Source organism: Trametes versicolor, assembly GCF_000271585.1.
Source record: "Trametes versicolor FP-101664 SS1 unplaced genomic scaffold TRAVEscaffold_3, whole genome shotgun sequence".
In the NCBI taxonomy this organism is placed as follows: Eukaryota; Fungi; Basidiomycota; class Agaricomycetes; order Polyporales; family Polyporaceae; genus Trametes; species Trametes versicolor.
The window spans coordinates 194,940-211,144 of record NW_007360323.1 but is presented as its reverse complement, the minus strand read 5'-3'; the positions used below and the strand labels follow the sequence as shown (position 1 = coordinate 211,144).

The window sequence follows — 16,205 nt, the reverse complement described above, 5'->3', positions numbered from 1 at the left end:
GGGCATCATGGCAAAGGTCGGCCTTCTTTACTGATTTCGATTGATCGTTGATGATTCTTACTTTCAGCCTTCATCTTCTACTTGTTCTGTTGGAAGGCTCTATTAGACGCACAGAAGCTCAGATATGATCGACTACAAGGCAATTTCAAACGATCAGGTATGGGCGCAAGTATTCAACTTCGTTCACCATGCATGACGTATGCTACAATTTGATTAAGCCTTCACGGTGTACACTAACACCCTCATACTTCATCGATAAATCTGTGGACAGTGAGGACGAGACAAGCTTGTACATCGCAACTGTGACGTGTCCCGGCGGTACCTGTCGGACCTATGGCTCCACCTCGACTGGTCAAGGCACCTACCCGATACACGGTCACAGCTCGGCGCGGGGAGTCCGGGACCGATTCATGTAGGTTATAGAAAGCCTAGGAGAACCACCGCATTCTTCAACGATACAGGAATTGCGCTACTGCGCTAATGTACAGAGGTGAAAGATGCTCCCAAAAATTCTCCGCTCCCCCATATCAACGGCGCCTCAGCAGAACGCCAACCTCCATGCCTAGCGATGCCGGAATCGCGCGCAGCCCTCGGGGTATGCCCGAAGAACCACTCCTACAGCACCCCCTCGAACCGCCTAACTCGCGCGGTGCACTTCCGAGAGAATTGCTACGAGACCCTCCAGCCGGCCATCACTCTCCAGGCGCCCAGGGCGTCGCGCGAATCTGCGTTCTCAAGCGTCGATTGTCGTAGCGGGAGGCGCGACTCCGCGAGGCATGAGTGCGCCGGGAGGCGGGGCGACGCGTGTGCGGAACTCGTCCGCCATGTCGATCATGCGCACCCACTGCACGTCTTCGTGCGTGTTGACCCACTCGATAAAGCGTTCCTGAGTACGAGTAGGGGCGGTTCGGGGAGGCGCATGCGAGGACGTAAGGGACGGCGTAGGTTGTTCGGAGATGCGGACGCGAGCGCAGGATGCGTGTGATATTGATGTTAGTTAGTTGGCACGCTTCGTGGTAAGTACCTGGGAAGAACGCACCAGCATCAGGAGAACGTGGGGGCGACTAGGGCAGGGTGAGTGTGCGTAGCAGCATCAGGCTGGAAAACGGACGTACCCGCTCACGTCTGGGTGGATAGTGATCGGGAAAATGAAGTTCTCTTCCTCCCTATACGCGGTGTCAGCATCAAGTCAAAGGAACAAGACAACGCCGATCACTCGTTGACGCGCATGAATGTTGAACTGACCTGTAGAGGTATGTGAACATGTCTTTCCAGAGCTGCTCGACGTCACGCGAGTTGACCTGCCCAGACATGGTCACGGAAGTTCTAGGTATGTTCTTCTGTACAGGAACGTTGGACGTACCCATCCGTGAGAGTTCGGGCTCGCTTTGATGAACCTGACGCCATCTCCGTTAGGACATACAAGTACATGCGCTAGACGCGCCCATCAGGGGCGCTCGGCCGCTACTCACATCATCGGCGGCAAGTCGTCAAGGTACCTGCATATACGCCGGGCAGCGGGATATCGGGACATCGAAACAGATGCGGTCAGTATGTCTCCTTCGCACGATGCGGCTCCGAGGACACGCACCAGTTCGCGGGGATCTCGACTAGGCCAGTCTCTTTGCCGCGCTGGAGGGGCTTCATCCAGGTGTGCGCCTTCGCCGAGTAATCAATCTTGGTCCACAGATCTTGGTCGCGCAGGTAGTATGCCTGAGAGCTATCGAAGGGGTCAGGCCAGAGACCAGACCTCCTGTCTGTGCTGATAACTCACTCGTGTGCCATGTTCGAGTGATCTGAAGGGTGATAATCAGAGGGAGGACTGCATAGATAGAGGCCCAGACGCACCGTACTCAATGCCTTTGTCGAGCAGGATCTGGGTGCCCTCCTTGCTCGTCTCCCACCACGGTGCAACACTGCCCTTGGGCGGTACACCGTTGTTGAACTGTGTAAGGAGCTCGTACGTATGATCGAGGATGTCCTTCTGCTGCTCTGCCGTCATCGACACCGGGTTTTCATGAGAGTACCCATGAAGACCGCTGTGGAGCGAAACGACTCTCCGTAAATGCCCGCTGTATGATCCGCATCGGCGCACTCACATTTCGTGACCCGCATCTCTGACCGCAGCCATCTGCTCCGGGAACGTCTCCAAGCTGTGTCCTGGAAAGGGATCGTTCACATTCTCGACCTCCGGCACCACACGGCGAGAGAGGGGCTCGACGCACCTGGAATGAACCACGTCGTCTTGATGTTGTACTTTGCGAACAGTTTCAGGAGACGCGGCACGCCGACCTCGCCCGCGTACAGGCCCTGCGTGTCGCAAAACCCGTTGAGGTGAGCACATCCGGCCCGAGGATTGCGCAAGCGGACAGGCCAAAACGACGACAAACAGCAGGCGGGGACTCGGACTTACGCGCGATATGTCAAGAGGGGAATCTTCGCCTCCGTATGAGCCGAGCCTACCACGCGTCAGCTTGGTGTGAACATATCGGTGGAAATTGACCTCACCATCCTGCAACGGCGTCGACGTCGACCCCAAACCCGATGAGTATCTTGCGGGGCATCGTTTGTGGTGTAATTGCGTTAACGGGTTCCCGCGACACAGGACTCAGAGTAAAAGGCTCTCGTCGACGTCGAGGCCGCAGATTACGGTGGAATCGTCCGACACGATAGGGACTCGATCACAAAGTTTCGAGAAGCCCAAGCACAGAACCCAGTCATCGGAAGCGGGACACCGTCGGCAGTATCCAGATAAGCTCGGAAATAGGCGCAGCGTTATCCCAGGGACCCACTTGAGGGGGCTTGTTGGAAATGAGCCACAGAGAGAAGTCTGAATGTATAGCCTTACAAGGTAAATGCATGTGGGCTGGAGTTGTACTTGCGCAGGCGGCCTTGAGGCGGGCTCACTCGGCCAGTACGTCGTTCACAGGAGTCACCACTCCAGTATGCTGTTGAAAGAGTGCATGGGAGTGGAGATACACCGCGACAAGATGAGTACCCATATGTTGGTTTCCATACGACGCAATGCATAGCTTGCTTTCACGGTGGTAAAGTTGGATCCAGGATGTCCCTACAGCGTATAACATAGTGAAGACGATCAATCGCGAAGGAAGAAAAGTGGAAAGTTTGGAAGCGCCCATATGTACACATGAGCGCCCAAAATGTGGGGTCCTCGGAAGCGCCGGAATGCCACCTCGACTCCGAACTTACCACAGGCACCCATGAGCACCATCGTCGCTACGTCTTCAACGGAGCCATTTGTGCATGTATAAATTCAGGAGACACTTCATAAGGTAAGTAAAATGATAAGCAATGTTTTATGTCCGTGCGGATTGTGAAGCTCACCTTTGACAAGCACCCGCAGGCGACGTCCGGCCACTGGTACGAGCAGTTCAGAGAACGAATAAAAGCCCCTGTTCCTTGCGGCTGCGCGCAAATACTCAAGCTATCACTTTTTGAGCCCAGGACGCCGCGATAAGCCACCGCTGAACGTTGAGCCCACGGTCGCCGATACGCATGCGGGCGTTATCAGCCAGCGCTCTTCTGCTTACCGTGAGTCCTGTACCGATATCTACGCGTCCGCTGCCCATAACCAAGCCTATTCTCTCATGCCAGCTCCGCGAAGGCCGCTCCTCCGGACAATCTGACTCCCCGAAGCCTCGAGTGCCAGATGCTGGTCATTCCGCCGGATAAGCATATCATATAGCAGATACAAACGCCTGTGCGGAGATCTCCCAGGCCGTCGTCCATCTTGTGATGTTCGGCTCGCGATGAATGGGGAGAAGCTGGCCAGAGCGCCCGTTTGCATAAGGCTGCGCCGTTCCGCGTCCAAGTCCCCGAGCTTCTCTTCCTTCTCCCTGACGCACCGTTCGATCCTCCCTTCGCCCTCCGCCGGCTACAATGTCTACAGAAGGGACGCTCTCCGGGAAGCCCCCAGCGCACGCAGCGGGGCACGCCGACTATGGAGGCAGCGAAGACTTGGCGGTGGTCCGGCACGCAGACGACGAGCTGCTTGCGCAGTTGGGTTACAAAAGCGAGTTTAGACGCGAGTTTTCGGTATGTGCCCTCTGCGAGACACAGCCGATGGATATGTCAATGACCATGTGTCTTCCACGCGCGGTAGCTTGTCGAGACGATCGCATTCGCGTTCTCTATCATGGGCGTCGTCGCATCGGTTTCTTCGACAATGTCGTTCCCGCTTGTCTCCGGTACGTCTGTCAGCACATGGCTTGCCCCCTGCGCTAGCGCTCACATTGCACCTCGCTTCCCAACGTCTAGGCGGGCACGTCGGCATGATCTTCGGCTGGCTTATTCCCTGCTTCTTCGTAATGACGATTGCGGCATCATTGGCTGAGCTGACTTCTGCAATGCCGTGAGTTCCTTATGCATCATGGTTTACGGCCGCGAGGAAGCTGACTGGCATGCAGGACGAGTGCCGGACTCTACTACTTCTCAGCCAAGCTCGCGCCGCCGAAGTGGGCGCCGCTCGCGAGCTGGATCACAGGTTGGGCGAACGTCACCGGACAGGTGGCGCTTGTGTGCTCTATAGATTTCACATGGTGCGTAGTCCCGCCGCTCCGCGTGCGAAACCCGCTCTCGATGGATACTCAAACGACTACCCTTACAGCGCACAGATGATTACCACCGCGCTGAGCGTTGGGTCGGACGGCGAAATCAACCTTGGCGCAGGAGCTACGTTCGGAATTTTGCTCGCCATCTTGTTCACGCATGGACTTGTTTGCTCGGCCGCGACGTCCGTTATCGCGCGTTTGAACATCTTCTATGTGCTCATCAATGGTGCGTTTCATTTCAAACCACTTCGCCGTTGTATTGTGTGCTTATGTTTCATTCCTGCCAGTGGGCACGACTATCGCTGCGATCGTCCTCCTGCTGTCTCGCAGCGGTGAGCAGAGGGTAACAACAGAAGTTGCATTCACCATGTTTGAAAACAATACCGGCTGGGCGAACAGTGAGTCAAAATACTATCTATCTCTCGTACAATTTGATACTAAACTACATTCAGGTGGCTGGGCTTTCCTGCTCGCGTTTACATCACCCATGTGGACCCTGACCGGCTGTAAGCCCATCCGTACCCCCCGTTCCCACTCATTCTCACGCTTGCCCTCGTACCAGACGACTCCGCTGCGCACATATCTGAGGAGACCTCCAATGCCGCGCGCGCCGCCCCCATCGCCATCCTCGTCGGAGTAGGCGCAACCGCAACCCTCGGCTGGCTCCTGTACATCGCCGCGTCCTTCGCGACCGCGTCCGTGCCCAACTTGCTCGGGACGACGCTCCCGCTCCCGATGGGCCAACTGTTCCTGAACGTGCTCGGGAAGCGCGGGATGCTCGCGATATGGAGCCTCATCATCGTCGTGCAGTACGTCACGGGCGCGGCGCAGGGCGTCGACGCGTCGCGTGTCGTGTTCGCGTTCGCGCGCGACAACGCGCTGCCCGGCTCGCGCTGGTGGAAGCGCATGCACCCGTACACGCGCACGCCCGTCAACGCGGTGTGGCTCGTTATCGTTCTCGCTGGTATTTGCGGCCTTCTCGGGTTCTCTGAGACGGCGCTGTCGTCTCTCGCTGGGTAAGTCTTTCCCAGAATGACTCGGTCGATGATAGTAGGCTGATACCGTTACAGTGCATCCGTTATTGGTCTGTACGTCTCGTACGTGACGCCGATCTTCCTGAGGATCACCTCGGGGCGGGACAAGCTCAAGCCTGGGCCATTCTCGCTGGGGAAGTACTACATGCCCATCGGTGTCGTGGCCGTCAGCTGGGTGACCTTCATCGTTGTCCTTCTGGTGTTCCCTCCAGAGGTCAACCCGACCGCCGCTACCATGAGTGCGTTCTTTTCTGTCTGTATTCGCGTGTGGTTGCTAACAGTCTCCTTTCCGTAGACTACACCATCGTGATCATCATGGCAGTGTTCATCTTCGCGTCCGTCTGGTGGGTTGTCTCTGCAAGAAAATGGTTCAAGGGACCTGTCAAGACCGTCGAGGGTGAGGACGGCGAGTTGAAAGAGTACGACGAGAAGAAGGGGGCGCGTGTCGACGAGCGGTCGGTGGGAAGCCATTGATCCGGAGCCGGAAAAGAAGGAATGGCTATCGCGTCCGGATGGATCAGTGCAGTGTATGTGTACGAATTCTGCTTGCCGCTGTGTAAGGCGATGGTAATATGTTGACACCGAGAGCAGCGCTGCTGCTCCGGAACTCAAAACGCTTCGAATGGCAGCTCGCTTAGACCTCGGCGCCTGCTGGGGACGCGCGCACGTGTGCGCGAGGTGCCACCCACCCCCCGTACATGAGGCGCCTGCGTTTTAGCCACCGCAGTGAACCCCATTGTCCTCGCCGAGACGGGCACATCAAAGCAGCGACCAACAACGGGTACGTGGAGCGGGAAAGGGTACTTATAGGCACAGTGCGAGCTCAAGTCCTCCGCTTGCGACTACCTAGTGCTTGACTCTCCCGCCACTCGCATCCTTCACTCACATTCCGTGAGGCTACCACCCGCAAATATACTTCTGCTCTGTTCTTTGAGCGACGCCCACGATGGACTGGTTCCGATTCAGCGACAATCCCGAGGCGAACTACATCATGATAGAGCCCAACGTCAAGTACATGATTTCGAGTTACGCAGCCCTAGCCCGCGCACCCAAGCCATGGTACGACAGGCCACCGCCCACTCCGAGACAATCAGTGCGCGTCGTACGTCAATTCACCTCTGCTTCAGCATGCATGAAATACTCATCCGCACGCTCTATCCGTTGCGAATCCTAGGACAAAATGCGCTTCCTTCCAACGCGCAAGCTCCAGAACGCGTTCTCCGACGTTCCTTGGGAGCACACCGTCGGGGACGACCTCGACTCGTTCACCTACGTGTTCGTGCACGCCCTCTTCTTCCGCGGACACCAGCGCGGCGACCCCTGCACCGCGCGCATCCGCGGCTACTACTACAGCCTGGGAAACGAGCACCCGCAGACGCTCATGGACATGCGCGACTCGTTCGAAAATTCGCTGTGGATCATCGGCGAGGACGTCAAGAAGATGCGCGCGGAGGGGGAGGAGCCGGACGGCAAGACTATCGCGCAGTTTGCGGAGCCGCTGTATAGGGTGACGAAGGTGAACGTTGCACACCACTCTGAGGAGCGTAAGCTGGCTTTGACGAAGGAGGGGAGGGAGGGTGCGAAGGAGCGGGCGGCGAGGCAGTATGAGGAGTATATGAAGGCGATGCTGATGCTGAAGGAGTCGATCGACGAGGGCTGGGCTAGGAAGGTCGAGGAGAAACGGAAGAAGGCCGAGATAAAAGCCCAAGAGAAAGCACAGAAGGCGAAAGAGGCGGAGAAGGCTGAGGATATCGCGGGTGCGCCAGATCAAGCTCGCGCGGTCGGTGGTGCTGAAAAAAAGGACTGCGCTAGCGGGGAAACATGCGCTGCTAGGGAAGACGACGCGGCTCAAGAGGATGTGCACGAGCTGGAGAATTTTATTCCTGGGACGAGCGCTGCCGACACAGGAGAAATCCCGATGGAAATAGACTCGGAGGAAGTTATGGAGGTGACTATGGTGGTGTCTTCTCATACAGTCGACGCGCCGACAGACACCGAAGACAGCGAGCCACCGTCCAAACGAGCACGCTTGGAGTGAATGGCCACATGTGCTCGTCGACAGTGTTCAGTATGTTCAGTATAGTCCTTGGCGTGGAAGTCCTCGATCGTACAATCCTGAGTTCGAAACTTTTGTACTTATGTCGTAAGCTAGTCAACCAAAAGTTCTGCATAAGAAGGAAGGTACACATCTTCAGTGATTACACGTAAGTGTATCATACTCCCAGCGCACATGGTTGGTTTTATACAGTACAAAGCCCCAGGGAGTGAGTACTTGAGTGGTGGTGAAGGTCAAGGGCAAGATCTCAAGAAGCGGTTCGGCGTAGATACGACGCACGTGGCACTCCTCGCACTCCTCGGACAGTTTGCCGCGTACGACGCCACGCCGGCGCCAACGAACTCGTCCAACAACCGCTATGACTCTCGCGTTGCAAACTTTAAAGGTTGTGTCTATCTCTGCAGAAGCAGATCTTCGTGATATATACAACGATATACAAGTAAGTACTTCTCTTGCGATGTCAAATGCTCTCGCGCCGCGCGCTTTGAGCCTTGAAAATATATGCACACTGGCGTACCAGGGAAAGCTAAACAATATTCAATGTCTCTCAGCGAAGTTCTCAACACCTCTGCCACGCTGAAAGTCATCAATGTTGCGCTGCTCATGGCAAACGAGAATGGCGGGCGTAGCTCTGAGAGTAACCGATCGAGATCGGGGAAATATGACGTCCCCGAAGCTTCCCTGTCAATCCGCAGATCTGGTGCAGCAATGGGGAGCGGTCGCTCTTCGCTGGTCCCAGTCGCCCAACTTGTTCTTCTACCTCCCCCACCACCATGAACCTGCTCCCCAAAGCCATCCCCGGTCAGTTCATGGGCGTAGAGTTAGGCAACATTTGATCACTCATAACATGCGATAGAATCTGTCACGATGAGTCTTGCTCTCCGACCCCAACCTACTGAATGGTACGGAAGCAGAGCATACCAGACGGAATGCAAGGAGCGCAAGCTGCTGCCACTGGGGGTAATGTACGTTCCGCGGTCGGAGCCCCCACAGCCTAAGGCTACTCGCGTGCGTGCTGGTCGTCTCGCAAATTTAATGGACATGCCAGTGGACATATTTCTCGAGGTAAGTGCCCATCCCGCTGACCCGCGCCGCATATAAGAACTGACTATATGCGCTCAGATCGTCATGAAAATGCATCCACTAGATTTGCTACGTCTCTCCAGAGCTTCCAAGCACTTCCGCTCCATTCTCTTGACGAAGAACTCTCGTCATCTTTGGGTTTCTGCCTTCAAAAACGTCCCGGGAGTTCCGGCTTGCTCGCCCTACATTTCAGAGCCACGTTACGCAGCGGCTCTCTTCGACCAGTATTGCTTCGTTCGTCAAGTTTGTCTTACGCTCCTTGGGTCCGCTCGTTGACGAAATTTTTGTAGGCCTGTGGGATTGCGCGTTCGACGAATGTCAACTACACGGTCAGTGTGCGACTCTGCGCACCCTGCTTCAAGACAAAGTGCGTTCAATGTAAATTTATTCTCAGTCTATTCTACTGACCGTTTTTAGCTTCAAGCAATACGACGAAATGCATATCAACCTTGACAGCCTTCTCCCAAGCGCCAAGAAGCTTCTGCCTTCGCTATGCGTCTCGACTATGAAATTCTACTCAGAAGAGTACAAATCCTGTGCGTAAATTCTGAACTCCGCATCACCAAGAATTGAACGCTAAATGTTTCATGTACAGCGGCGGATGCGAAGAAGAACTCTACGTTTTCATGCAGAACCAATAAATTCTACTATCCCGAGTTCAAGATGATCGTTAAGAAATTCGCGTCATTGCGAACCTTCGCTGATCGGCGGACTTTCGTTGAAGAGCGACAGCAATTCGTGACCCTCATGCAAACGGTAAGTCTTGATATGCAATCCCCTTCCTTCGTGGCCTGATCAATGAACCACTAGCATGACTTATCTGTCTTGAGGTGGCTTCGTGGAAACCGCAACGAAAGGTACACAGAAGAGGATGCTGCGCGTGAGGATCGCAAGATCGCGTGAGTGTGACAACAGCACCGTTGCGTGCGTTTACTTAACTTGAGCAAACAGCCTTCTCGAGAGACTGGAAGAACTCGGATACACTCCTGCAGACTATCCAGACAACGATGCGTGGAATAAGATTATGGCCCGCCCGACCAGAGTAACCGACCGAAGTTCGTAATCGTTAAACTTGCAGTCTCTTTTATTGATCTTGATTTCTTGAAAGTCTGGAAGGCTACTCAGCCTAAGCTCGTCGCGCTCATCGAACAGAAACGCGAGGATGACCGTCAAGCTGCTTTCGAAAAGCGTCTGCGAAAACGATGCGCTGAGTTCGCGCCCTTCTATGAAGTATTCCTCGAGAGCACACTCTCCCAGGACGACCTGTTGTTCGCCCCCAATTTGCGCGACGCATGCACTCTGCCTAGTGTCTTGGAGATGACCTCCGAGGACGATGCGAACATCGTTGTCACCCAGGAGAGGACCACCGCCATCGAGCAGCGTATCGTTCTTGACGTGCGCGAGTACGCTGCGCAAACAAAGCGCGACCTAATCGAAATGCTACATCGCGAGAAGTGCGGAAGAGGCAACTACACCACTCCGCCGTCACTGGAAATGCCTGAGGTCGATGTCGAGCTCGCGAAGGCGTCCTCACTGTTCGTTTGCCGCCGTTGCTCTCTGAAGGTCCCCGTTTCAGCGACGGCTATATGCGCTCACTGGCGGGCCGAGCATCCGCGACTCAAGTGGAACGACAAGTGGCCGATCGAGGAGTCTTTCGACCATCGCCGGAGGTACTCCGACCGCCCATCTACGCTTCCCTGGGTGAAGGCGATGTCGTCCGGACCAGCACGCACCATGATGGCTCTCTCAGCTCTGGGGCTCCCCGCGGATACGTCCATGGCGCAATTGGACGACTGGGTCCGTGAAGGAAGGCTGGTTTGCCTCTGCGCTCATCCGACACTCATGTCTCTCACTGAGCCCTCCTGGGGAACCCTGGTATGTTTCACTGTTTCTTAGTACGATCTGCTCGTCTAATATGTCATACAGATTCATCATGTCAGTGGGCAGATTGATTGGCATAACAGCATGTCCTACAATCGGTACGTGCAAAGCCCTTGCCTCGTGCACCTGGCGCTCATTGTCTGCATCGTCGTCTCGTAGCCCGCGCTACTATGTACAGGGAGGGATCATCGACGACCACTACCTGAGCGGCAAGACGACCTGCTTGAAGCTCCTCGCCGAGGGAGAGCTACTCGCTATTCCCCAGTATAGCATCCCAGACGACGTCGCCGCTGACGTCACTCTGCGCTTGGACGGAAACGAGACCAAGCCTTCGTGTTCGATATGTTACGAGCTAGTCAAGGAGAATGCTCGTTGGAGCGGACTGTACCTGGAGAAGAACCTGCAGGTCTTGGCACACCACATGAAGACGAAGTACGTGCCCTGTAATGCTTGTTATGCTGAAGTGCTCGTTTTAAGGGATTCGACTGACGCCTCATGTTGTGCAGGCACGACAAATCACTCTCCAAAGGGTCGATATGCTTCCACCACTACCGCTACTGAACCCTCTCCCGGGGCAGCAATTCTACGACCGGCATCATCGAGACGGTGGCGTCCAAGACAGAGTCCAACGCACTTGTTACCAGAGGACTACGGACTTGTACGGTTTGCGCTTTGGACATGTGGCTATGGACTCGGTTTGCACACGAAGCCTTGAACGCTAGTCTCCCAGAGGCAGACCTTTCACACTCTATTGGAGGCGGGGAGGACGAGTGTGTAAAGGTCTGCTTCCACACGCGCCCCTCAGACCGTAGCTCGCAATTTGCTTTGCAGGTTGGTGATGGCCGAGATGCCGGCGCTCGATTAGATTAGATCTATGACATTCTCAGCCACTCGACCTGAGGTCTGCGATTACTCTGCGCATGTATGAGGGTGTTTCGACAGGTTTCGCTCGTCTATTGGTAGTAATAATCAGAGAGAACAGTAGCGTTGATCATCCTTTCCAGCTACTTCTATTAAAAATTCACCTGTGACCCTAGATACAGCATATTTGACCCTAGCTGCGCCTGGCAGCAACCATACCTTGAAGTGTTGTGTACCTATTCGCTTCAGGACCTTGTACTCGGCGAGAGGCGACTAACATGCAGTCAAACTTTCGAAAAGAATGCCGCTCCGTCCACCCGAGTTCAGCCTGCGCGCCCTCGTGCCCGCGGTTATGGCAATCCGTATGCCGTTTGCTCCTGCACCCATCGCCTCGACAGTCCGGGCTGAAAGCTGAATACAGTGCCTGATATATCGGCCTGGGAGCATGGAAATGTATTATGAGTCTGTAAGAGTAACGGTACACGGCGATGCGAATGGGTTGGGCTTACGGCGGCTGATCCACGGAATCAGTTATGCGAAGGACCTCCCCAAGGAGTGAGCACATTTCGGCGCCGCCAAACCACCTATACCAGGTACTAGCATAGTTGTATGGCACATGTCGCATCAAGAAAGCAGATATAAGACTCGAGCACGTCCGAAGAAGAGCAAAGAGAGGAGAGAACGCGACGCGCCCAGATCTATACACGCGTTTCGGAGATCAAATTTGCTTACTTAAGCGCGAAATGGGCAGCTACGGTAAGAGGGGTTCGTGTGGAAGCAGACTACTTGAACGCCGTCGTCAAGAGACTTGTCCGCCGAGAGCTGAGCGCTGAATGAAGGTCTAAGCCCGGCGGGCTCGGTCCGGTCATCCGCGACGGGAGTAAGCGTATTTAGACGCTGAACTGGTTGTCCACGCCGCACGGACTGCAGCCTCATCACGAAGTGGGCCCCTTCTCGAACCGCGAACAAAAACTAGCTCCATCCTGCGGAACTTGGTTATAAAAGACTTTATCCTAAAGATGGCTTGCCCGAAGACCGGTTGTCGACACTGTGTCTAACAAGAGACTTGGCGCTTATGCACCCTTCTGCTCTGTGGCAACCTCAATTGTCTGCTAAAGTGAGCATCCCGACGTCGGCATGCGTTGTGCAATGCGCATAGCAACATGCAAGTCCTTGCTACTCTCGCTGAGCAATGAGTACGTACCCCGGAGCCCATAACGAAAGGTGCATTGTCAATGCGCACAGTACTTGAGCAGATAAAGGTACGCTCGCTTCGGCGCGAACGACACTCACATTCTCTTCTCTCTGATCACTACCATGTCTCAGCTTGCTACAGATATCCCCGGTGAGTGATCACTCCCATATGCACATGATGACATGAAGACTGATGTTTGGTATTGACGTTAGACTCCGTTGCGCTCAGCCTTGCGGCCAAGCCAAAGCCCGTATCCTCTTGGGGAAGTCGGGCAAAGAAGGCAGAACGCAAGGAAAGAAACTCGCCTGGTAAGGGAGCCGCTGTGAAGAAGCAGTCCCCTACGCCCAAGACCATCCGCATGCGCGCTGGCCGCCTTGCGGCTCTGAAAGATATGCCAATGGACATATTTTTGGAGGTATGTTACGATACAGCATCTATCTCCAGCGCAAGCAGTCACTAACTTTCTACCCTCAGATCGTCAAGAAGCTCGATCCCTTGGCACTCCTTCGTCTGGCTCAGTCCTCGAAGTATTTCCGGTCTCTTCTCATGACGCGAAGCGCCCGTCATCTTTGGGTCGCTTCCTTCCGCAACGTCCCGGGCGTGCCGCCTTGCCCGCCCTACATATCCGAGCCACGATACGCTGCCGTGCTTTTCGACCAGTACTGCTTTGTACGTCGACTGTTTTACGCTCCAGCGTATCGGCTAACAGCATTACCACAGGCGTGTGGAAATGCGCGCTCAACCAACGTTGACCATACCGCGTGCGTAAGACTCTGCACGCCATGCTTCAAGACGAAGTAAGTGCTCATTTTTCACGGTTCCTGTTACCATTTGCTGAATATTTCCAGTTTCAGCGAAGGTAGACAGATGTACCGAGGCCGAGAACTCTCTCCAAAGCGGCAAAAGCTGCTGCCCACGCTCTGCGGATCGATCGTGCACTATCATCCGGCTTTCCATGATCGCTGTTCGTATCTCGCTCTCTATCTGCACACCGTCAATATGCCAGACTGACCTGGAGGTTCATAGCGGCTCGGATCGCGCAGGAAAACTTCAATATGCTTACGTTTTACGTTCCCGAGTGGAACGCTGTCGTCGACCAGCTCTCGACCATGGACGCTCGCGTCGAGCTGCCGTCGTTCGCAGAGGAGCGCCGGGCCTTTGTGACTTTGATGCAGGCCGTAGGTGGTTGCACCTCATATCCTCATAGATCGATCGACTGACGAGGCATACAGCATGCCAGGTCTGTTCTGGAGTGGAAAAGTGGTTGTTACGTTCAAAAGTGGGCTGAAGAAGACGCTGCAGTCAAAGACCGCAAGACTGCGTGAGTCCAGCAGGGCCCTTTCACGTCTGTTCATATTGACCGATGCCTTGGTAGCATTCTCGAGAGGTTGGGTGCGCTGGGGTATACCGCGGACGACTATCCGAACAATGATGCGTGGAAGAAGATTCTCGACCGGCCCACAAGGCTCACAGAGCGAAGTACGTTGGCATTCCGTCATCCTACCATCCAACTCACAGGTTATGTGTTCTGCAGTTTGGAAGACAGCTCTGCCGAAGCTTCGTGCGCTCATCGACCAGAAACGTGTGGACGATGGCCAAGCTGCGTTCGAGCAGCGTCTCGAGCAGCGGCGCGCGGAATTCCAGCCCTTCTACGAAGACTTCTTGCAGAACACGCTCTCCGACGCGGATCGCGAATTCGCCCCCAACTGGCACGACGCGTGCGCCCTGCCCAGCGTTCACGGACTACTCAACGAAAACCGTGCGACTGTTATTGTCACCCAGGCGCGGGTCACCACCATTCAATCGCGTCTCCTACTCGACGTGCGGGCGTCCGCCCAGCAAACGAAGCGCGACCTGATGGAGATGCTTCATCGCGAGACACATGGGTCCAAGGGTCCCTTGATGTTTCGCGGGCCACGCGAATACTCGCCGATGCCCCCATACGACATGGCCGAGATCGAGGCGGAACTCGCAAAGGCGACCTCGTTGTTCACCTGTCACCGCTGTCCGCTCAAGTCGGCCTCAGCGCAGGTCATTGTCGCGCACTGGCGCACCGAGCACCCGTCGCTCAAGTGGAACGACAAGTGGCCGATTGAGCAAATCTTCGACCGTCGCCGCAAGTTCTCGGAGTGGCCGTCGCAGCTGCCCTGGGTCAGTGCGAAGCCTGCTGGGCCGTCGCGCACTAAGACGGCGCTCGAGACCCTTGGTCTACCTGAGGACACGTCAATGGCGCAGATGGATAGCTGGGTCCGCGAGGGTAGGCTGATCTGTCGCTGCGGTCATCCGGGACTTGCAGCTGTTGCAGAGAACGGCTGGGGCGGTCTGGTGAGTATTCTTCATTTGGTGGGCGTTCTTTGTACTGACGCAGTATGCAGATGCACCACGTCAGCAAGGAGATAGAATGGTGTCATCGGATCTCGGGGTGGAGCCGGTATGTACATCTTCCTCAACCTTCGCATGGGAGCTCTGGTTCCTGACCATCGTTTCCAGCTCTCGCCATTACTTTGGTCCGGACGTCGCCAACAACCACCACTTGAGCGGGGAAACGCCATGCCTGCAGCTCCTTGCAGAGGGCGAACAGATGATGCTTTCTGAGTACGCTATCCCGGGCGATGTCGTCGCGGAGGTCACTGCCCTCCTGAATGCGAACGACGTCAAGCCCACGTGCTCGACGTGCTACCGGATGGTCAAGGATGGCAGCCACTGGAACGGGCTCTACCTGGAGAAGGACGTGCAGGTGCTCGCTCATCACATGAAGACAAAGTGAGTCCCCTGCCGGCTGGTCGCGATGGTACGTCAAACTTGGGGATTGTTTCGACTCATCTTGCGTTGCAGACATGACAAGGCGCTCTCCAAGAACTCGATCTGCTTCTACAGCTATCGTGACGACGACTATTGAACGCCGAAGGTCTATGTTTTCTACGCTCCTCGCTGGTCGAGTCACTGCCAAAGGACTCTGTAAGAATATTGACTCCGCCCCGTATATGCTCTGTTCCGTTCCCCGCATGTCTGCGCTCGCTTGTATACTGTTACTTTACGCCTTAATCTAGTTTTCTGGTTCTTGTAAGCTACGCTGGAGTTGTGGTTGCGGAATTGCTACTCCATTTGTACTCCTGGTTCGGACGCCTTGGCCCTACGGGACCGTACATTTAGACGCTGGCACACCCTTGCCCTCGTCGGTTTCAGGTTGGGCGCTTCAAGGGCGCTTAGACGTCACTACGCCAGTCACCACTGCCGTCGTTCACTCACCCTACTTGCAAAGGACGTGCTTGCGCACAGGTCCGCTCTCCAAGGCCCCCAGACGACCGCGAAGTGGCCACGGTGCGAGAGGGCGCAACTTGCGTCTGTGCAACTGCGAGGCCAGCGATGATGTGGCTCGCGATCGCCAACTTGAAGAGTGGCCGCGGCGTTATGTTCTCGCTTGGACGACGCGTGTACGGTAACTCTTACATGCATGAAGCGCAAACTTGCGCGACATATCTTCTACTATGTGGCACAATAGCGAGTCCGTGAATCTTCTGAGG

At 55.4% G+C, this 16,205-nt stretch overlaps 4 protein-coding genes across 4 annotated transcripts; 3 read left to right on the top strand and 1 right to left on the bottom strand.

The window, feature by feature from the left end:
* Positions 1-422: 422 nt before the first annotated feature.
* On the bottom strand, positions 423-2,636 carry TRAVEDRAFT_142708 (glycoside hydrolase/deacetylase). The gene is made up of 13 exons (XM_008037065.1): positions 2,509-2,636; positions 2,414-2,459; positions 2,226-2,310; positions 2,100-2,160; positions 1,849-2,039; positions 1,775-1,796; positions 1,592-1,720; positions 1,473-1,499; positions 1,364-1,397; positions 1,246-1,301; positions 1,116-1,166; positions 1,040-1,064; positions 423-886 (listed from the first exon to the last, which is right to left on the bottom strand). The coding sequence occupies exons 1-13, from the start codon at positions 2,562-2,564 to the stop codon at positions 734-736; spliced, it is 936 nt and encodes a 311-aa protein (XP_008035256.1). The 5' UTR covers positions 2,565-2,636; the 3' UTR covers positions 423-733.
* Positions 2,637-3,900: 1,264 nt separating this feature from the next.
* TRAVEDRAFT_162128 (amino acid transporter) lies at positions 3,901-6,079 on the top strand (the record flags this gene model as incomplete). Its single annotated transcript, XM_008037064.1, has 10 exons — positions 3,901-4,056; positions 4,124-4,208; positions 4,279-4,372; positions 4,428-4,559; positions 4,628-4,797; positions 4,859-4,969; positions 5,024-5,077; positions 5,134-5,587; positions 5,642-5,844; positions 5,901-6,079. The coding sequence occupies 10 exons, from the start codon at positions 3,901-3,903 to the stop codon at positions 6,077-6,079; spliced, it is 1,638 nt and encodes a 545-aa protein (XP_008035255.1).
* A 2,355-nt stretch (positions 6,080-8,434) lies between these two features.
* Positions 8,435-11,186, top strand: TRAVEDRAFT_44015 (uncharacterized protein; the record flags this gene model as incomplete). Its single annotated transcript, XM_008036783.1, has 12 exons — positions 8,435-8,462; positions 8,518-8,726; positions 8,784-8,978; positions 9,035-9,111; positions 9,162-9,280; positions 9,340-9,500; positions 9,555-9,643; positions 9,696-9,799; positions 9,853-10,619; positions 10,671-10,723; positions 10,785-11,057; positions 11,132-11,186. The coding sequence occupies 12 exons, from the start codon at positions 8,435-8,437 to the stop codon at positions 11,184-11,186; spliced, it is 2,130 nt and encodes a 709-aa protein (XP_008034974.1).
* A 1,452-nt stretch (positions 11,187-12,638) lies between these two features.
* On the top strand, positions 12,639-15,580 carry TRAVEDRAFT_69609 (uncharacterized protein; the record flags this gene model as incomplete). Its single annotated transcript, XM_008037063.1, has 13 exons — positions 12,639-12,748; positions 12,813-12,831; positions 12,894-13,096; positions 13,156-13,350; positions 13,402-13,478; positions 13,536-13,645; positions 13,708-13,859; positions 13,914-14,002; positions 14,057-14,160; positions 14,216-15,006; positions 15,057-15,112; positions 15,172-15,444; positions 15,517-15,580. The coding sequence occupies exons 1-13, from the start codon at positions 12,722-12,724 to the stop codon at positions 15,578-15,580; spliced, it is 2,160 nt and encodes a 719-aa protein (XP_008035254.1). The 5' UTR covers positions 12,639-12,721.
* Between the last annotated feature and the right edge of the window lie 625 nt (positions 15,581-16,205).

Coding starts and splice junctions, on each gene's coding strand:
- TRAVEDRAFT_142708 (XM_008037065.1), bottom strand. CDS start 2,564: ATGCCCCGCAAGATACTCATCGGGTTTGGGGTCGACGTCGACGCCGTT. Junction 1,500..1,591: donor GTCGAGATCCCCGCGAACTG/GTGCGTGTCCTC, acceptor GCGTATATGCAG/GTACCTTGACGACTTGCCGC. Junction 887..1,039: donor CCCACGTTCTCCTGATGCTG/GTGCGTTCTTCC, acceptor ACTCGTACTCAG/GAACGCTTTATCGAGTGGGT.